Consider the following 20,070-nt stretch of genomic DNA (forward strand, 5'->3'; position numbering starts at 1 on the left):
GGGCGAGATGCACCGCACTCAGCACTGGCATCCATCGGACGGTGGATGGAGCTCTTCATTAGTGGTCGCTAGCTACTTGTAGGCCACTGGGCTGGTCGAAGCAAGGGTTGGAAACTCTTAGCAGTGTCGGGCTACTAGTCAGACTAGCCCACTTCCCACATACTCTCTCTCTGATGCCAATCTCCAATCTCCAATCTGTATGTGTGTGTGTATGTATGTATGTATGTATGTATGCTGCCAGCCGGCTCTCCCACCTCCTCTCCCCCTCCGCTTCCCCTTCTCCTCCCTCACGCTCGTTTCTACCACATTCGCAGCATCGCGCGCCTCGTTTTTGTCCATCCAACTGAGAGTCTCTTGACCTCTACCACATTCTTTTGGAATCCAACTTGCGAAGTCGTCACTGAACCCCCCCGAACGAATCTAAAGTCCAATTCCACCCAACTCAATCCTTCGCATCCACTCCGTCGAGTATAGCAAAGGTAAGTTTCGCGAGGCACAGCATATACCAGCATATACCCACCCACCACGGCTTATACTCCTTCGCCCTGTCCTTTTTGCCTCCAATCACCAGCAACCATAAAAGCCCCCAACTCCGACGCGCACCTTTCACTTGGATGCTTTGTTCTTTATAGGCCTCCTAGGCATCGCTCAAAGATCAACAACTATGCGACCCGCCCTCATTGGTGTCATGGACCAACTAACCGTGCAAGTAGAACCAAGCGACTTGCACCATATTAAACAATCTCTTCCCGACTGTACTGCCACGGCTTTGTCACCGGCAACATCGCAAACACAGTCACCATGAAGACCACCATGATTAACCTCGCCCTCGCGGCGACACTGGCTTCCGCGCAGCCTCACAACCACGGCCACGGCCGCTTCCACCAGAAGAGGGGCGCTGCCTCCCCCGTCGAGAACATCAAGCGCGCTGATGTCGTGACTACTGTCGTAGCCGCCACCGAGACTGCTTACGTTATGGGAAACAAGGTTGTCACCCCTGAGGAGGCGAAGGCCGGCATCGACAAGGGTCTCTTCATTGTTGTCGGAGAGAGCACTCCTACGTTCATTCCTCCTCCCCCGCCCTCGCCCACGCCTACTACCAGCGAGAAGAAGATGGCCGCCATGTTCATCCAGAAGGAGACCTCCACTCCTTCCCCCACCCCCACCCCCTCTCCCTCGCCGACTTCCGCCTCCCCGCCTCCCCCTCCCAAGTCGAGCAGCAGCGGCGGCGGCTTCTCGAGCAACGGCGGCAGCGGTCTGCATGCTGACTTCCCCGATGGCGAGCTTCCTTGCGAATGGGAATCTGTGGAGAAGTACGGTGGTATGGCCATTCCCTGGGCTGGAATCAAGGGATTCACCGCTGTCCAGAAGGTCCCGACTTTCAAGGTCGGCATGAAGATCGCCAACATCATTACCGCCATCAAGGGCGAAGGCTGCGAGGACGATGCCTTCTGCTCTTACGCCTGCCCCGCTGGATACGTCAAGACCCAGTGGCCTGAGGAACAGGGCCTTACTGGCCAATCCGTTGGTGGCCTTCACTGCCTCAATGGCAAGCTCCACCTGACTCGCCCCGAAAAGAAGACTCTGTGCGAGGAGAATGCTGGAGGTCTCACCCTCAAGAACAGCCTCAAGCAGGGCGTTGCCACGTGCCGTACTGACTACCCCGGAACCGAGAACATGATCGTTCCCACCTGGGCCGATGCTGGCTCCACCGCCACGCTGGCCAACATCAAGTCCAGCGGCTACTACACTTGGGAGGGCAAGGACACCACTCTGCAGTACTACATCAACCCCGCTGGTGTTTCCGTGGAGGAGGCCTGCACCTGGGACAGCTTCACCGTTCCCCAGTCCACTGGCAACTGGGCGCCCACCAACCTCGGTGTTGGCCAGTCTCGTGACGGCAACACCTACTTGTCTATCTTCCCCAACGCTCCCACCTCCAAGGCTAAGTTGAACTTCAACATCCGCATCACTGGAGATGTCACCTCGAAATGCACGCTTGAGGACGGCGAATACTACACTGATGGCGTCAAGTCGCCGCTTGGTTGCACCGTAAGCACTCGCCTCAAACCCCCCCTGAAATCTCCGTGCGCTAACTTGGACACAGACTGCCTACAAGGAGGGCGCCAAGGTCACAGTTGAATACTACTAGAAGCATGACGGTGGGAATGTGTGAACGCCTCTCGCGTTGTTTTTTCGGTTCTATATTTGACTTCTAATCGATATCTATTGACGTCTACCGCACGCGTCGACGCCACGTTGGGAAGCCGGCCGTGGAGGGAGCGGCAGGGCGCACGTGGTCTCTAATGCGGAGTAATGTCTATAGGAGAGGGCAGGCGTCGGCCCTCAGTATTGGATGGGGAGTTTGAGGAGGATTACAGTGACCTCGATACGATCTGGAAGTTGTGCCAAGAGAAGATGAGCTTTACGAGATGAATGGCCGCTACCAGACGTGGTCGGAGAAGAAGGCCAAAGTCCACTGCAATCCGAGTCTGATTTCTTTTGTCGGTCGCGTCGTCAAGAGGGGAGGGGGTTTGTGCTTGATCTATCTGTCTTTTTTAGGTCAAGCCGGTTTGGAAGGATTTGTTGTATATCTGCAGCTGAATATGATGATGTTGGATTTGACGAGACGCTTCGATCCTAGAGGCACGTATATCTATCTATCTGTCCATGTGATCAAGATTGCATTTGATGTGGCTGGGGTGCAACATTAACATTACATTAACATTACGACGGCCATATCACATGTGTGGAAGTACGTAAGTCATCCATCAATTACGCCGGAACACCCATGAACTTTGTATTGCGAACACCTTTTGCGTGTGTGGCTTGCAGCGGTACATGGAATTGGGTTGCCATCATCCATCATGTGGCCATAAGGCTTGCCGTGTCTCTCCCAATCCGAAGCGCCGAATTCTGTTCAACCACGTGAGATCCTTTCACGTCACCAGCAAAAACTAATTCGCCTGCGAGCCTACCCCGCCGGAGCTAACCTACCCCAACTCCTCCTCCTTGGCTGCTTGGGCGTTCGGTATAAGACAAAATCGGACAGCGGTAGTGGTGGTGGTGGTGGTTTAGCTGTAGGCGAGTGGCGCAGACGAGCAAGAAAGGCAAGACAGAAAGCAAGCGAGCGCCGGTCGCCGGACTTCTCGTCTCATCCTATTTCTAGATCAGCGCCTCCCACGCGCACCTCTTTCTTTGCTGTGCGTGTCTTTCGCAGCCCCATCCCTTTTACGTCCACGCCGCGACAAGCACAGCCCTCGATTGTGATGTCGCTGAACCGGGTCGCCTCTCTCGAGACCTTCCTCAGCGTCTCGGCCGACGATGAGAGACCGGTGCGACCCCGGCCCCGCCGCGACTCCGCTTCGTCCTCCTATGCGGCGTCGTTGAGGGCCAGGAAGCTCAGCTTCAATCCGCTGCCAGAAGCATGGGACCCGGCCTTTGTCCGCCACGACGACATACCGAACCCAGCCGTTGGCGCCTTCGAGGTGCCACAATGGAAGCGCATCTGTATGTAAGCACCTTATCTCCACCGTTGCCAAGACCAGCTGGCTCCGGGGCATGTGGAGGCTGACAAGGCCGTCGTTCCAGTGCAGGTGGTCGTCACAGTGATATACTGTCTCTTCGCCGCCGGTGTTGTGTTCGGGTATGCCGCCTTGAAACCCGTCTTGAAGCGCGAAGGCGCCTATCGCGATGTGTGCGACGGCGTAGATACTTGCGTGGAGATTCGGCTGAACCTTATGTTCACGACGGCGGCCGTGGCAACCAACGTGGCCGCCCTCCCCGTTGGTGCTATCCTGGACCATTTTGGCCCTAGGGTAAGTGGCTGTCTAGGGGCCGGTTTCCTGGCGCTTGGCGCCGTCGTCATGTCGTTCGCGAAGAAGTTGCCCATCGACGGGTTTCTGCTCGGCTATCTGCTCCTTGCCCTCGGCGGCCCCTTCACCTATATATCTTCGTTCCAACTGTCCAATGCCTTCCCGCGCCACTCGGGATTCATCCTCGCGCTGCTCACCGGCGCATTTGATGCCTCCAGTGCCTTGTTCCTTGTCTACCGCATCATCTTCGAGCGCACCGGTGGCTCGTTTGGGCACGACCGGTTCTTCCTGGCCTATCTGGTGGTGCCCGCTGTGATTGTTGTTCTACAGTTCACCGTACTGCCCGCGCAGTCTTACAAGACAGTGGGCGAGATGATTGAGGACATTGAGGGGTCCGAACCCGAGGACCTCGACGTCCCCGATGAGAGCGTCGTCGACGACCAGGTCGACGAGGAGACGGCGCTCCTCCGCGAAGAGCACCGCGAGCACCGCGACATCGTGGCCCAAGAGATCGAGGAGCTCCTGGGCTCAACGCCGCAGGCCGACAAGCAGGCCGACCGCGAGGGGGTCAAGAACGAGCGCAGCGGCGTCTGGGGCGTCATGCACGGCTCCAGCGCCTGGGCCCAGATATGGTCGCTCTGGTTCTGGCTGATTTGTCTGTTCACTGTGGTGCAGATGACGCGCATCAACTACTTCGTCGCGACCATACGGCCCCAGTACGAGGCCATTTTCCACTCGCTTCCCAAGGCCGTCGAGATCAACCATTTCTTCGACTTCGCTCTACCCCTTGGCGGTATCATTTCCATACCCTTCATCGGCGGCATTCTCGACCACACCCGTACTGTGACCGTCCTCGCCACCCTCGTCTCCGTCGCCACCACCATCGGTGTCCTGGGCGTCCTGCCATACACCTGGGCCGCCTATGCCAACGTTATGCTCTTTGTCCTCTACCGCCCCTTTTATTACACAGCCGTCTCCGACTACAGCGCCAAGGTCTTTGGCTTCCGCACCTTCGGCACCGTCTACGGCACCATCATCTGCCTCTCGGGTCTTTTCAATTTTGTCCAGAGCGGCCTAGACTTCCTCTTTCACGAGACCTTCGGCGGTGACCCTGCGCCTGTTAATATCATGCTCCTTCTGCTAGGTCTCGTCATCGGAGTTGCCCTCGTTGGCTTCGTCTGGCACAAGGCCAGGATGATGAGAAAGAAGGCTCTGGCGGCAGGAGAGAGGTTGGGCAGGAACTGAAATTGATATCCTTCCATAGCGTAGCATACGCATAGTATATTAGTCGGATGCATAAACTTATGAATTTTTTTTCTTTTTTTAATTTAGTGAGTTCTTGAGCTATAAACCTGGCCTATCTGGCCAATCTCCTCCCTCTTACCAGCGGAAAGTGTTGTATATACTTTTGTAATGTTGCAATGACGCTCCTTCTACAAAGCCAACGCGGTTCGAACTCTGATGTTTCTTATTCGCCCATACGACGAATACCAAAGCCTAGACGATTACATACCAACCGCCCAAGAAAACCAACACAAATAGTCACCACTGACTACATTCTTACATCTCCATGGGCGCACCCATAGCCTCTTCTCTGAGTTTACGCACATTGTCGTCATGAAGCTCGGCCTCCTCCTTGAGGCGCTGCTCGACCTCGTCGCGGATGGGACCGAGGTCGGGCGGGATGACCTGGTACTGGACTGAGGGGGCGTGGCTGACGAAGCGGAGCTGCTCCGTGACGTGCTGGACGATGTCTTGCAGCTTCTTCTGTGGGTTCCGGTTCTGGCGGGGCTCCCCAGGATCTGCTCAATGGTGGGCAGCAGGGTCTCGTGACGAAAGCGCTCGCGCCAGGGCGTGTGCTCGGGGATCTGGTGCGGGATGTTCTTGTGCTGGCCGATGGCCACGGCCGTCTCGTAGGCCCAGGCGCGCGCCACGTTGCGTGGCGTGTAGCCGCCGCCGCCGAACATAATCATGGGGATGCCGAGCTTCTTGCAGTACTCGACGCACGACGAGTGGCCCTCCACCAGCAGGTTGAACTTGCCCAGACGGTCACCCGCCAGCGAGTCGGCACCGCACTGGAGGGCGATGGCGGCCGGCCGGAACGTCTCTACACACTTGGAGATGACGCTCTCGAAGAGCCACTTGTACTGTTCATCCGTAATGCCATCGTTGAGGGGGATGTTGAGGGCATGATGCGATCCAGGGTTGTGCTCACTCCTGGGGCCGTTGTCGTCCAGGGCACCTGTGCCGGGGAAGAAGGTGTTGGGGTCATACTTGTGAAAGGATACCGTCATGACCCTGTCTGTGGAGAGAAAAGCTTCCTCGACGCCGTCGCCGTGATGGACGTCAATGTCGATGTACAGCACCCGAGGGTGGACGCGTAGGAGCTGCAGAATAGCCAACACAATGTCGTTGATATAACAGAAACCCGAAGCCTCGGACTTCTTGGCGTGATGTAATCCACCGCCCCAGGCGATGGCGATATCAGCTTGTTTGGAACATATCTTCCTCGCAGCATCCAACGAAGAACCTGCCGACATGGAGCAGTAGTCGTACAGACCTTCAAACAGCGGACAATCACTCCCTCCCAGGTTGAACTTGAGATCCGGGTGCATATTATCGACATCCAGGGGCGTGGGCTGTGGAGCTACTGTGGCAAGAAAGTCAACGTAGTCTTTGGTGTGGAAGTTGGTAAGCTCCTCGTACGTGGCGGTACGTGCCGTGTAGTTGTCCATGGCGAAGTTCATGCCATAGGAGGTGACAAGACTCTTGGTCAGGGTGAGACGCCAGGGCTTCATGGGGTGGGTCTGGCCAAAGTGATGCCTCTCCATGTTGGGGTTGTAATGGAATGTGACATTGTAGCCCTTTGGCTTTGTGATTCCAATGTCGTGGGCCATGCGCTTCACCTTGCTGAAGTAGTGGGCATTCTCAAAGTCGCCCGGCCGGTCCAGGGGCTTGTTGAAGACGTCGTCGGGCTCATCAGCGTCGACGTTGTGCGGCAGATAGTTGGGCTTAGGCACGCGGAACCTGTATGGCGAGGCGGGATCCGGCTCCATGGCGGGAGCTGTCCCACTCACTCTCAGACCGGGGATTGGAAGCAGGAGGCGCCAGGAGACTGTGGCCCGGGGAGTTTGTACGTACGTAGGGCTGGATTGGATTGGATCCTTGGAGGGAGAAGATGCGTCAAGTCAAGGTGACCGGAGCAAATCTGGATTACATAAGACGCTCGCTCCACTCGGCTGGTGGCAGTGGTTGGTCGCGCATTAGCGCATTAGCGCATGCAGCCGACCTGGGACTTCCTGCTCGGCAGTCTTCTTTCTTTTTGTTCTCTTCCAATTCAATCTTCAATCTACAACTCCACTAAGAGCCGGATCTCGACAGGCCCAACCAACAAACATCACACCACACCAATCTTTTTTCTCTCTCTCTCTCTCTCTCTCTCTCTCTTTCTGGGCTCACCTCTTCCCTGGCCCGCCGGAAAATTAATTCATCTCTTTTTTTTCTTCTTCTTCTTCTTCTTCTTCTTCTTCTTCTTCTTCTTCTTCTTGTCGCTCGCCTGCTCTCCCTGTCGCGTCTGCTCGTCAAAACCCCGGGGGCCTGGAAGGTGAGCCATAACCGCTCATACGTTGTCGTCTCGTTCTTTGCCTTGTTGCCTTCGCTTGCCTTCGCTTGCCTCCCGTGCTATGACATAGTCGTCGCCCATGTAGAGAGGCCTATGGGCATGCGCAGTACTCGATCCGGCCGTTGCCCTTTGATACCACACTACATACCTATATACATATACACCTGCCTACTGCCAGCCCTCTGTACTCGTGCCCGTGCATCATACTTCTCAGACACCGCGCATATCGTCCCTGCTGCCTACAAGCCTATATATTGCTTTCCGCAACCCTGCCGGATAGGTCCAGGTTAACAGCAATGCCTAGAGACGACCTCTCGATCGACTTCGTCCACAAGATGGCCCCTTCGGTCGAGGCCCAAGACCCGGCCGTCATCCTCGACGACTGGGTCCACCGCACCTCCAACCTCCACGAAGAGATCCGCTTCCTGCAGGACGAGATACAAGACAAGGACCGAGTCTACCACGACTGCGTCAAGAACATCGAGGAGAGCGACAACAAGATCCAAAAGTTCATCCGCTCCCATTCCAGCGCCCAGCCGAACCCGCGCGAGGACCTGCTACGTGGTATGATACGCGAGAACTATGTCATGGCCGACAAGCTGGCGAGCGAGAAGATCGCTCTGGCCAGCAAATTGCAAAACTTGATGGACAAACACCTGCGCCATCTCGACGGCCAAATCAAACTGTTATACGACCGTGGCGAGCCGGGCTTCACAGACCCTGATGAGGTCCCCTCGCTCCTCCGTCCGAGTGCCGCGAACCACAGTATCCCGAATACCAGATTTCCCTCTACCGCTGCCGCACAACCACTGATCTCGAGTACGAATGGCGGATCGGCTTCCGGATCACGCGTGCCCAACCCGCAGGTGCGGACGACACAATTGCAAATACACGGGTCAAGCTCGGCTCCAGCCACGCCTGCTGCAAGCATCATTCTTAACAGGAAAGAGCGCGAGATGTCAGCTGGCCCGGGAAGCGGTGTCCCTAAGAGGGGGCCCAGGACAAACAGCGGTCTCGGCAGCGCCCCGTCGGCGTCAAGCGGACTGGCGCGGCATTCGTCGTTGGGGCCGGGAACCCCCAAGGCTGGTACACCCGCAGGGAGCAGGGCAGGAAGCGCGGGGCCGAAGGCACACAAGGCGGGCATTCGGAAGGGGACGCCCAGCGGGGCGGCAGGGCGTAAGAAGCCCGCCAACGCCAAGTCGGGCCTCAACCGCGTCAAACAGGCGGGGCGGTCTAAGGGGTCGCCCACTTCGACGGCGGACAGCGAACTATCGGATGCCGACTCGGTGCAGAGCTCCCGCGGCGCCGCCTCCAGGGCTGGCAGCGGCACACCCGCCCCGGCGTCGGCCACCACCTCGCATGCGCCTAACAAGCGCACGAAACACGCGCCAACCGATGCCGACGGAGATGAGGAGATGGCCGACCACGAGAGTGGCGACGAAGAGGCCAGCGGCGCCTCGGACGATGATGAGGACGACGAGGGCAAGAAGTACTGTTTGTGCCAGCACGTGTCGTACGGCGACATGGTGGCTTGTGACAATCCCGACTGCCCCTACGAATGGTTCCACTGGACCTGCGTCGGTCTCAAGAGTGAGCCTCAGGGACGTTGGTTCTGCCCGGAATGCACCGAGTCTTTGCGTAAGAAGGGAAAGTGAAGTGTCATTTCAGGCTCGGCCATGGGTGTGCCATGCCAGCTAGGACCAACCAGCTATGTATACAATACATGTATGAGTTACGAAGATCAAGATACCCCTACCTAGCTGAGAACGGATTCTATTGCTTGCAAACTTGCATCCAAATCCAATGTGTGAGATTTGTTCCGACTTTAATGAGAGAAACCTTTCGTCAATACTACTTTAAATTACATGCGTTGGTTTCCGCGATCGCCAACCAAATCATCTGTGCCACAATTACTGGGTTTCGAGCTGGCGGTTGTGTCACGTGAGGTAAGCAGCAGCGAGGTGTCGGGAAACATTGTATACAGGATATAGCCTATTGCTATTGCTACTCTTAGGTGGTTATCGTCTATCCCATTCGAATGCCACGCCATGACCCCTAATACGGAGCAACGGCTCATCCCTGAGCGCAGTGTGATTGCGTGTCTTCATTATTAAAATGCCATTAACTTTCGAGAAGAGGTCAGAAACGCAAGAAACCCCAAAATGCTAGCCACCGAGCGTTTAATGCTCGAGCAGGCGCAGACTGCCCTGGACAACCACGTTCTCGAGGATGGATCCCGGGGGATGTCAATCGTTGAGCCTTCGGTTGCGACGATGATGACGGTACCCTTCAGTACGACACCACGGCCCAAGTTGACATTACCAGTGATGGTGAGGTGGTCGAGTTCGACAATCTTGGGGATCGAGGCAATGCGCTTCTGGAAGTCAGAAACCTTCTTGAAATCACCACCAAGCTTGATCAGGGGAGCGTCGCCGAAGCGGCTGGCGCTCATTTGGAGCTGGCCATGCTTGAGGGCGTACAGGTCCGACTTGACGAGCATAAGATCGGAGCAAGTCTTGACGGGCAGGAAACGGCGACGGGGGAACGTTGACACCGTGAGCGTTTCGGAAATGACGGATGGCAGCACCGACAGCGGTCTCGAGCTGGATAACGGAAATATCGGACTCGCCCTTCTTGTCGCCGGGAATGGTCTTGCCGTTGGGGATGATTTCCATCTCCAGCTCGTCGTTCTCAACTACACGCTTGATGGCCTTGACGTTCATCCAAATGTTGTTGGTGTTGAAGTACTTGAACTTCTTAATCGACTTGAACTCGTTGACATGCTCCTTGGGGACCTGAGCAATCTCGAGCAGGCGGACCGAGCCTTCGTAGTCGATGATGGTACCACCCTTGACATCGGCCTTGGTCTTGTTGGTCAACTCCATGACGTACTCCGACTCCGACTCGATCATGTGCTGCAGGATGCGCAGATCAACAACGGCACCCAGGTTGTCGACGTTGGACAGGAAAATGATCTCGATGCCACGCTCAATGAGCTTCTCGAGAACGCCCGAGTTGTAGAGAGACTCGAAGACGTCACCGTGACCGGGAGGGTACCAGTCAGACACAGCAGAGTCGAAGCTCTTGGGGGCAGGCAGGAGCGAGTCCTTGAGGATTCTGGGGTACCGGGACTGGTTGAAGGTCATGATGTCGACATTGTGGCCTTCGTACTTCTTGATGATGGCAGCTGTGTCATCGTTGGTGTTGAACGAGTTCATCAGGATGAAGGGGACGTTAGTGTCGTAGGTTCGGTTCAGGTACTCGACCTGGCGGACGGAGAGATCCAGGAAGGACATGCCGTCACGGACCTCGATGACGGACTTGGGGCCGACACAGCCCATGGAGGTACCCAGACCACCATTGAGCTTCAGGACAGCGAGCTTGTTGAGGAAGTTAACCGACTCGGAGTTGGCGAGGTCCTCGTAGTCAACGACCTGGCCTTGGGCAGGGGGGGGCAATGCGATCCCAATCGCTAACGAACCAAGCACGTATTAGCAGCCGAATTTGACTTGGGCGCGATCAAAGAGGGGTTGAGCAGGGGTCGTTTATACGTACACGGCGTTGCCCTTGGACTTCTCGTTCAAGTAGCGACGGAAGAGCGAAAAGAAGTTGTCCATCTCGGTCTCGAACAGCTTCTTCTCCTCGGGGTCCTTGACGGTCTCGGCAAGCTCCGTCAGGGAGTTGCGCATCTGCGCGGCGGCGATGTTGGTCGAGGCATTCTCGAAAGCCTTGCAGCCAGTGTCAGTATCGCGGCGGGACATTTTCCAGGGATTGGGAGCAATGATGAGTAGAGAAGCCGCGAAGGGAAGATGCGGTGTGATTTGCGATGGGGGGGGCCGGCCTAGCGTCAAAACAAAACAACAATGGTGCTTTGGTGTATGGGTAAGGTGGCAAGCTGAGGGGGTGGATGTGTCTGGCTTAAAGCTGGACGTGGTATGGCAAGGTATATAAACGGGTTTGGACACGATGATGACCAGAGGAAGAATCTAAGAAACGGTGCGTGCGAAGGCGCCGACTGTTGTTCAAACTGAAGAGCGAACTGAGGCAGGGATGAATGGATCGTGACGGGCTGCGAGCAAGAAGCAATAGCTTCCCCATGTTGCCCTGGGAAACAAAGCAGTTGGGTTGGGCCGTGGTGCCTGGATCGGCAGACTGTTCGTTCGCCTCGAGGCAGTGGCGCCCTGGTCAAGGAAGGAAGGGGGTCGAATAGGAGGCATGGCAGGCATGGCAGGTAGAAACAAATATCCAGGGGAAGGAGTCGACGAGGCCCGGTTGAAGCTGAAGTGAACTTACCATGTGCGATCGAGTCTTGCCGTGGTGACGGCCACCAGCCTCACCGTCGGCCGCGCTGGGCTTCAGGTGCGAAGGCAGTGCACTCTTAATAGCCGACGCCATTGTCATGAAGTCGTCTTTGTTGTTGTTGGGAGAAGGTATAGTATAGAGACAGGTGATGCCGTGGGTGAAGACGGCCTCTCTGGGTTGCTTCGATGAGTAAAGGGGGAAGTCGACAGAGGGTGAGGAAGGTACGAACGGGTCAAGAATCGGCTTCGCGCAAGTTTTCTGGCTTTTTGTTGTACAAGACGACGTCGGTCAGGGAGGGCAGGGGCGGCAGGGATGCTGGTAGATGGCGGGGTAGAAAAGAGGGAACGCCCAAGCTTTGGGATTGGCCGACTAGGAGGAGCTTTCCTTCTTGGTCCGTTGTTCGTCGCGTCGTTTCGTCGTTTCTCGCTGCTCGCCGCTCACAGACGCTCGTCTCGTCAATTGCTGCTCGTTTTCTCCCCGAGACCTGGATGGGGAGGGGGCTCTGATTAGAACAGCTTGACGTAATTTGGCGGCAGACAACAAGCAACCCCCATGCAGCCGACGGATACCACCAATCAACCACCGCCTGTCCTGCCCGATGTCCTGTATTGTGCTTGTCTCCGGCCCTCTCTCGCCCTCACTCACACGCTCACAACGCATAAGGGGGGAAGGGGAGGGGAGGGGAGATAAAGAGGAGAACGCATCCAATGGCCGGGTACTCACCTATGGATCATTCGACCAAGGCGATGACGAAATAGCCGATTCGGTAATGCGGGATGATGATAATGGCAGTCGGGGGCGAGGAAACAGAAACAGCAACAGCAAGTCGAGTGGAATAGCCAAATAGATGCTTCACTGGCAACGGCATGTCTTTTTATTTACCTCTCGATGCATCCCACGACGGTAACAGCCAGCCAGCCAGCCAGCCAGCCAGCCAGCCAGCCAGCCATCCGTACCGTACTCTACTAACCCAAACCTACGGTCCGGTACCTCCATCCCAAACAGCAAAATCAGCATGCCGTTGCTCTAGGAGACTATTGACAGCTCATTCTATGCTAATTGATGCCCACCCGGGTTGTGGTACCTGACAACCCGACCTGAACATGCCCGGGCCAAATTTCCCATCCTTGGAAGAGTCCAGATTCGACGGCGAAAACGCCCTGGGGTGGGATGCGCCTGATAACCTGTAGGGAGCTGTCGAATAGGCCCAGCTATTGCTGCTTGTGGCGTGCCACTGGCAGGGATGCCCAGACCGCCATCGGCAGACTGTGCGTTTTAGAGCCTGGCCCAAATAAGTCTCATCTCTGACCACTGGTTTGTTGGTGGGACGGATGGATACAGAGATATCAATAAAGGCCGGGAGTCCTACACAGGATTAGCTGAGTGGAGGGGTCGGAGGAGATGGCCTGCATCCCGTCTGCTTTCCCACCTGCCTTGCCTGCTACTGCTGCTAGCCTGGCGGCAGTAAATTGTTGCAGGTAGAAGGTGGTTTTGAAGGACCTATACTCCGTAACCTGGATCGTATTGTACTCTGCCTCCCGCCGCATCTCGTAGAGGGATCGGCAAATTGCGCCCCTCCCCAGCTAACCCCTCTGCATTCAGTCTGTCAGTCATTTGGCATTGGAGCTCCGACAGGAAGCCTGGCTCGACCCCACCAAACCATCCAACTTTGGTAGCTTCCATGGAATGCAGTGAGAAGCATACGTGGGCATCGCGGCCGAGTCCCACCCCAGTACAACAGACCAGCCCCTGGCTAACCTAGACGGTCGATAGGCCACCGCCGTGTCGTCGAATTCAAACTATAGATCCATGCTGAGGCTCAAGCTGGATGTTGAGCGTTCAGTATTCGGCACCCGGGTAAAGGGTCCAAACCCCCCCTGGATTGTTGTGGCATCTCATCAGTGCTCGGCCGGCCGTGTGTGTCTGTTCATTTTGTTTGCTGCGGCTGCAGCAAATAGACGGCAAGAAGCGCTGCCACGTGCACCCGACACGGCGTTGAACAGCAACCCATCCCATCCCACGCTCAACGCCCGGGTGGGCAAGACAAGATCTGACTCGCAACTCAATGCAAAATCGACATCTTGCCATCATCTGGTCTGCAAGTGAATTCGGCCTTGATCCGAACATCTTTGCTTAGTGTTATAGTTTGGAAAAGCTAGATAGGACTAAACCGTACTTATTATTAGCTACTCTCTACTGTCTATATGTAGTACTGTTGCATGCCCCCTTAATGCGCCCCCACCCCTGACATTCTGTGGCTTGCTGGCTGCGGCTGACTCGCCAATTGGCTGGCCATTTGGAAAGTGATGAGTTGAAAATACCCAAAGTGGTGAGAACGCCCCCAATACACCTCAGCAGGGCCTTCAAACTCAGATTTGGCATCCTCTCTTTGATTGGCTATCCTGAACGGAAACCAGACCGATATTTAACCACCCGGGAAAAGTGAGTTTTATCTCGAGCCAAAAACATGGGGAGCACAGACGCGGCCACCTCGATGCCGTACTGGCATGTCAACGTCCCCGAGTCGGAGCGGGAAGCCGACTGCCCAGGCTTTCTGCGCGACCTCAGCGCCAAGGACCAAGGCATCATCAGCACGCCCGACGACCAGTACCACACCCTGACCTGGGCCGAAGTGCGGGACATTGTGGCGACGAACCGGCTGGACCGCTTCCAGCGCGTGCCCTCGGACCTGCGCCGGTACCTGGCCTACAACTGGCAGCTGAGGCGCGACCACGGCAGTATCATGAACTTCGTCCTCAACCAGCGGCTGCGGTGGGCCATGCCCATCACGCCCAAAGGCGCGCCGTTCGAGCTCCCCGAGGACGACATCAAGACCCTCTGGAACGACTGGCCCTACGGCCTCGACAAGCGCATCGTGCACATAGTCGTCTGGACCAAGTTCGATCTCGAGGAGGACCCGCAGACCACGGATCTCACCGATGCCGCGAGAAGGGAGATTAACCACTACGTGGACAAGGTGTTTGGGTCACGTCTGCCAGCAGAGAATGTAAGTCATCGGCCGTCTATTTTCTCCATTTTCGTGACAATTGTGCCGCTGACAAGACATAACAGTACATATGGTTCAAGAACTGGAGCTCTTTGAAGTCTGTCCATGCCGTTGAACACTTCCATGTCATGCTCTTCGACCCCGATCCAGCATTCATTGATGAGATAACCCATGGAGATGTACCATTATGCCGAAAAGTCTAGCGACCTTCGGCCTCTTTTCTTTGATTCGAGCGGTTACATTTAAGACAGTCAGACCTCTCAGACTAGGTTGGTGTTGGGTTACAATAGAATCCGCGAAAAGAGTGCTAGATCAACAGGCACCTCGTCCAGATATATCGGTACTATGTTGCAGGTAGACAGGCATGCATCAAGTGTAATACTTAGGGCAACGCGCCGCCTGCTTTGATCTCAACCGCTGGGCAATCAGCAAACGGGACTGCGACGGGCTTGGCAAGACTAATCTTAACCTGCCAGCCTCGCTCGCGGGCTGTCTTGGGTTCGTCGCCGATCTTGAAGTCATTTAGTATCTTTTCGGCAAGTAGTGATCCTAGTGCCTCCAGGGTCTCGAACGAGGAGCTCTCCATAGTCTGTTTTGAGGGGGTGAGAACAAATTAGTCAGGAGCTCATTTCTTTTCTGTTCTCTCCGATATCAACAGTAAATAAAACACTTACCTCGAAAACCAACTTCTCCACCTCGGGGTGTATGTCACTCGCCGTGTCCAGCCGGTCGATCTCCACGTCGGCCACGACCATCTGCTTGGCTTGTCGCTCGTTGGCATTGACGCCGATAAGCGTGGGGATGCGCAGGCCGTGAATGCGCAGCGAGCGAGCGTACGACTGCAGCGGGTTGGTCTTCTCCTCGCCCAGACCCGTCTTGAAGCAGGCCGTGACGGCGAGCGCGACACCCTCGCCTAGTAGCGACGCCTTGGGTAGGTTGACGGTGAGCGTGAGCGACCGCAGCTTGCCCGCGTCCAGGAAGGGCACCTGGTCTAGCGGCAGCGCCCGCCGGCTGCCGTCGACCACGCGACCTGTCAGGCCGACCCAGAGCAGCTCGAAGGCGTCGGCGGCGCTGGGGCCTTGGCCGGCGTCAGCCTTGCGTGCGGCATCGGGGTGGGTGGGCGGCTGGGCCGACGTCGAGAGCTGGTCCAGGGTCTCGCGCAGCCGCTTGCTCAGGTTGCCGTAGTGCGCCGTGTCGCCCGACGAGACGCGGTCCTCGGCCGCTGCGGCGTGGAACGGCTGTTGGAACGAGACCTCGGTCGACAGCAGTGCCGGCTGCGCCTTGTTGGCCCGGCCCCAGGCGTCGCGGCCCACGGGCAGCGCCCCCTGCAGATTGCTCACTCGGACGACGGCAATGGGCTCCCCCGCAGCGGCGGCGACTTGCCAGTTGGTCAGCAGCGGCGCCGGGGGTCGGCGCTCTGTTGTTGGAATTGCGCGGGCTCCATTGCGATCCAGTTCTTGAGAGATGAGAGCATCTATATGAGAAGAAAGGAAGAAACTCTAAAGATGAAGCTGAAGGCGTCTGTCGGTGTCTCACGCGTCGTAAGGCGGATGACGTCAGTTTGCTAGAAAGGCGGGACGGGACGAGACGGGACGGGACGGTCAGGTTTGTTAATGCAAAGGTAGATATGTAGATATGTAGAAGAAGTCCGAAGTGGATGTGGGCTGAGCGAGGTATGCAAGGCAGTTGTGCCACTGTATTATTATTGATCGGTCCGGAACCTCCCTTCCGCCCCACTACAGCTACAGCCTGTCTATCAAATCCTCAAATCCTCAAATCCTCAGGCCTCCTTGGGATGCCACATCATGTTCCGAGTTATGTGCAGGTCCTTGGCACCCCATTGGCCCAGGTCGATCTCCAACAGGTCGATGTCCTTGAACCCGTTCTTGAGATACAAGCCGTGGCCGTCCGGAGAAGCCTCCAGATAGGCAGGCAGGCCTAGCCCTTGCGCCTGCTCCAAAGCCCACTGGATCAGCATGGTGCCTGCGCCACGGCCCTGGTGCGTAGGATGCGTCTGTAGCATATGCAAGTCTTGATTGTTCGATGGCCATGTCAGAATTGTCATGTTTCTGCTGCTCTATCTCCCGAGAAAGCCGAGGCCACTTACAGACATGAGGCTTGTCCCCAACAAGCCGAGCCCGCTGGGCCAGGATGCCGCCCCAAAGCTTCTCGCAGGCTTCGACGTTGCATCCGGGGCCGAAAGTCCGGGGGCTCGGCTCATTTGGCTCCTGGTAGAGGTGTATCTTGGCCCAAGCGATCATCTGCTCTTGCTCGTCGCCCTCGATCTCTGTATCGATGACTTTGACCTGTCGCACCGTCTTGTCTTCCTTAAGGGTCTTGATGAAGTACTCGCATCGCATATCCTTGGCCTCCTCGGGGAACGGGCCGGGAAATAGGAATGGCGTGAACGGATTGGGTGCGTATGCGAGCTTCTCGATCTCGAGCCCGCGAGGGAGATCAGCTACCGTCAGCTCTCGAAGCTCCAGCGGCATGTTGTCGTCGTTCTTTTTTTTCTCTCTCTTTTTTCGGGCTATATGTCACGATGAAAAAGCAGAGACTAGCTAACGGCTCTTCTTTTCACAGATGGGTGCCTATACCTTTTCATATATCTACACACGCATTTCCATAGCCCAAGGTTCAAGTGACACAAAGCGTGGTGGACACTAGCTTACCTGTCAGACAATAGTGCCCCCGGTGTGTGAGTCACCCCGAGCATCACATCGTCTTACAATAAACATGGGCCATTACCAAGTTAGGAAGGACGATATGCTTATAGTTGTAAACTTCTATACTAAATTGCAGTGGCGTTGCTACAATAACGACGAGTATTCTCTTGCGGCCCTGCTAGTTCTTGGCCATGATTGGCTGCTGTCAATGCGACCATGTACAAATCTGCGATGCATTCTGTCTATATCCCTTCCCTGTCATCATCTTGGTCGGCATTGTATAGGACGCTGAGGCTTGGAGATGGTCGCTCGGTCTATAGTTCTCCCAGAGACCTGGCGGGGCATAAATCTGCAGCTAACCCCGGACGGTAGGCACGAAGACTGTCCACGGAAACCACCATCCTTGCACCCTTCTTTGACGGAGAAGAAAATTGACGCGTGATCAGGACCCCGGGGTCCTGCACCTCCAACCAGCCTACGAACCCCCCCACCCTCGGCGCCGCCCATGCCCACCACCATGCCCGCCATCCCATCCACCCTAACCCTCCACGGGACGCCGTCCTCCCCGGTGGCCGCCACCTCCGCGCCGCCCAGCCCTTCAAGCCGGGCGACACGATTGCCTGTTTCACGGAACCCTGCATCGCCATCCCCAGCGCCCGGACCCAGACCCGGGTATGCAATTCCTGCCTGCTTCCATCCAACACTCCGCCACGGCTTTGCACCGGCTGCAAGGCCATCGCCTACTGCAGCGTCGCCTGCCAGAAGGCCGACTGGAGCCGGGTGCACAAGGAGGAATGCAAAGTGTTCAAGCGAGTCCAATGCCGGGCGCCGAGTCCGGTACCGCCAACGCCTGACCGGGTACTGCCGACGCCCGTACGCGCGTTGGTCCAATTGCTGCTGCGCAGCGAGGAGATGGAATCGTCGACGGGGCTGAAGCTGGAGAGCCACATCGAAGACTTTCGTGGATACGTTGGAGACCAAAAGTCCGAGTGGCTGGGGGTAACATCGTGGTCCGATCTGGAAGTGCAGGCCTGGGCCGCTTTGAATTATCTCAAGCGTGATAACAGCACTTGCAATCTGACGAGCGCTCTGGAAGCGGTGTGCAAGGTACGTACGTGTGCTGTTGGGATTCTTGGTGAGACGACACGCTAACCAAGACTTGCCCGTATAGTTGCAAGTGAACGCGTTCAGCCGTCTTGACCCCGATTCCGAAGCGGATGGCTTGTACATGCACCCCGGTCTGGCCATGGCGAACCACTCATGTACGCCGAGTGCACATGTGCAGTTCATTGGGCGGAGAGCTGTACTGAAGGCGTATCGATTCATTCAGAAGGACGAGGAAGTCACCATTACGTATACCGGTAAGTCGCTTGAAGCCCTAGATCGGCAGAGCTGGCGTTGACGTGTGTGCCTTTCGTTCAGGATTCGACTATCACCGCGAAACCCGACAAAAGATGCTGAAGGAGGGCTATCACTTCCAGTGCCGCTGTTCTCGTTGCGAGGACAACCTAGACGTGTACGAGGTCGCCCAGGCCTATCCTCACTTGGACCTCAACCGCCTCAGTCTGACGCCTGACCTGAGCATTTTCCGCAATCCTCTAACCAGCGGATCCTTCAGACTCAATGGAGCCCTGCAGCGCCTAGCCGAGGACATATACCCCGACTGCATGTCGCCCTTGACCAGCACGGACTCTGTCGGGCGCGCAGAGATTATTAAGGCCCGGTGGGAGAAGTGTGCGCCGCTCCGTCAAGCTGAGCTATACGCCGTCGAGCCGCTGGCCCGAGTACTTTCCGAGGCCGCCATTCACTTTAATGAATTAGGAGTTTTCTCGTACGCCCTGGCTATCACTTGCTTTCTAGCTCTCAACTGCGACCCCTTTATATATCCCATGCCGTTTCATCCGCACCGGGTAAAGGTGGTGCTCACCATATGCAGACTCATCTCCAACGTAGGCGAAGGCTACACAAAGAGCGCTGCCGGCCAGGGCGGCGACATGAAGACTAGACCGCTCGAGCGTAGGATCAAGCACGTGTTTGATGCCATCGACCCCTTCGCGGTGGCGCAGGGGACCGCGTTGTTGGGTGCTTGGTGGGGACCCAAGGCACACTCGGAGGAATGGCGGCCTTACCAGGACACTGTCCTACTGCTGAATGATCTGGAGGAAATTGTTGGCCGTAATGACGTGAAGAAAATGCTGAGCCTTTGGCTGAAGGGTGGACAGGATATCGAGGCACAGCTATTCTTCGAACACGCTGTTTTGAAGCCAGTCCAAGAGTTTGCCAGTATTGCTTTGGATATCATGGACAATGAATTTGGTGCAAAGCGTTCCTTGGCGAGAGGAAATTAGTCTATAGGGCGCTTTACGATATCTATTGGTGGCATCCTCATCATGAGGTATATAAGGCGGTATTCGACCGGCACCTTTGAAATATTTGCATCTACGGCACAGGAGGCGACAAAATTCGGAATCGTGAGTTTCAAGCGAACCTCGAGGTGTGCCATAGAACGCCTCGATAATAACTTATTTCTCTGCAAAGGCATGGCGAACCCGAGATATACACATCCATATTGGGGTCATGGGAGGCCTTCCGGTGCTGACCTCTTACTTGGGAGAGTTATTGAAGTAATTCTCGAGTCTTCTTGACCCTCGAGCCCGA

At 56.3% G+C, this 20,070-nt stretch overlaps 8 protein-coding genes across 8 annotated transcripts; 5 read left to right on the forward strand and 3 right to left on the reverse strand.

Moving 5' to 3' along the window:
• Positions 1–801: 801 nt before the first annotated feature.
• PG998_001095 (beta-glucosidase) lies at positions 802–2,152 on the forward strand (the record flags this gene model as incomplete). Its single annotated transcript, XM_066867913.1, has 2 exons — positions 802–2,052; positions 2,108–2,152. 2 exons carry the CDS (start codon positions 802–804, stop codon positions 2,150–2,152), a joined length of 1,296 nt encoding a protein of 431 aa, XP_066736328.1.
• A 1,117-nt stretch (positions 2,153–3,269) lies between these two features.
• On the forward strand, positions 3,270–5,060 carry PG998_001096 (MFS transporter; the record flags this gene model as incomplete). The annotated part of the gene is made up of 2 exons (XM_066867914.1): positions 3,270–3,510; positions 3,592–5,060. 2 exons carry the CDS (start codon positions 3,270–3,272, stop codon positions 5,058–5,060), a joined length of 1,710 nt encoding a protein of 569 aa, XP_066736329.1.
• A 315-nt stretch (positions 5,061–5,375) lies between these two features.
• PG998_001097 (Histone deacetylase phd1) lies at positions 5,376–6,871 on the reverse strand (the record flags this gene model as incomplete). The annotated part of the gene is made up of 2 exons (XM_066867915.1): positions 5,376–5,617; positions 5,650–6,871. The coding sequence occupies 2 exons, from the start codon at positions 6,869–6,871 to the stop codon at positions 5,376–5,378; spliced, it is 1,464 nt and encodes a 487-aa protein (XP_066736330.1).
• An 862-nt stretch (positions 6,872–7,733) lies between these two features.
• On the forward strand, positions 7,734–9,092 carry PG998_001098 (uncharacterized protein; the record flags this gene model as incomplete). The annotated part of the gene is made up of 1 exon (XM_066867916.1): positions 7,734–9,092. One exon carries the CDS (start codon positions 7,734–7,736, stop codon positions 9,090–9,092), a length of 1,359 nt encoding a protein of 452 aa, XP_066736331.1.
• Positions 9,093–9,547: 455 nt separating this feature from the next.
• PG998_001099 (UTP-glucose-1-phosphate uridylyltransferase) lies at positions 9,548–11,832 on the reverse strand (the record flags this gene model as incomplete). The annotated part of the gene is made up of 4 exons (XM_066867917.1): positions 9,548–9,925; positions 9,984–10,871; positions 10,989–11,165; positions 11,731–11,832. 4 exons carry the CDS (start codon positions 11,830–11,832, stop codon positions 9,548–9,550), a joined length of 1,545 nt encoding a protein of 514 aa, XP_066736332.1.
• A 2,374-nt stretch (positions 11,833–14,206) lies between these two features.
• On the forward strand, positions 14,207–14,949 carry PG998_001100 (uncharacterized protein; the record flags this gene model as incomplete). The annotated part of the gene is made up of 2 exons (XM_066867918.1): positions 14,207–14,746; positions 14,812–14,949. The coding sequence occupies 2 exons, from the start codon at positions 14,207–14,209 to the stop codon at positions 14,947–14,949; spliced, it is 678 nt and encodes a 225-aa protein (XP_066736333.1).
• A 179-nt stretch (positions 14,950–15,128) lies between these two features.
• On the reverse strand, positions 15,129–17,238 carry PG998_001101 (serine/threonine-protein kinase psk1; the record flags this gene model as incomplete). The annotated part of the gene is made up of 4 exons (XM_066867919.1): positions 15,129–15,335; positions 15,421–16,220; positions 16,583–16,777; positions 16,854–17,238. The coding sequence occupies 4 exons, from the start codon at positions 17,236–17,238 to the stop codon at positions 15,129–15,131; spliced, it is 1,587 nt and encodes a 528-aa protein (XP_066736334.1).
• A 390-nt stretch (positions 17,239–17,628) lies between these two features.
• PG998_001102 (uncharacterized protein) lies at positions 17,629–19,760 on the forward strand (the record flags this gene model as incomplete). Its single annotated transcript, XM_066867920.1, has 4 exons — positions 17,629–17,780; positions 17,859–18,519; positions 18,584–18,773; positions 18,835–19,760. 4 exons carry the CDS (start codon positions 17,629–17,631, stop codon positions 19,758–19,760), a joined length of 1,929 nt encoding a protein of 642 aa, XP_066736335.1.
• Positions 19,761–20,070: the final 310 nt, after the last annotated feature.

Source organism: Apiospora kogelbergensis (assembly GCF_038363985.1).
Source record: "Apiospora kogelbergensis strain CBS 113332 chromosome Unknown utg000001l_segment0_segment0, whole genome shotgun sequence".
NCBI lineage: Eukaryota > Fungi > Ascomycota > Sordariomycetes > Amphisphaeriales > Apiosporaceae > Apiospora > Apiospora kogelbergensis.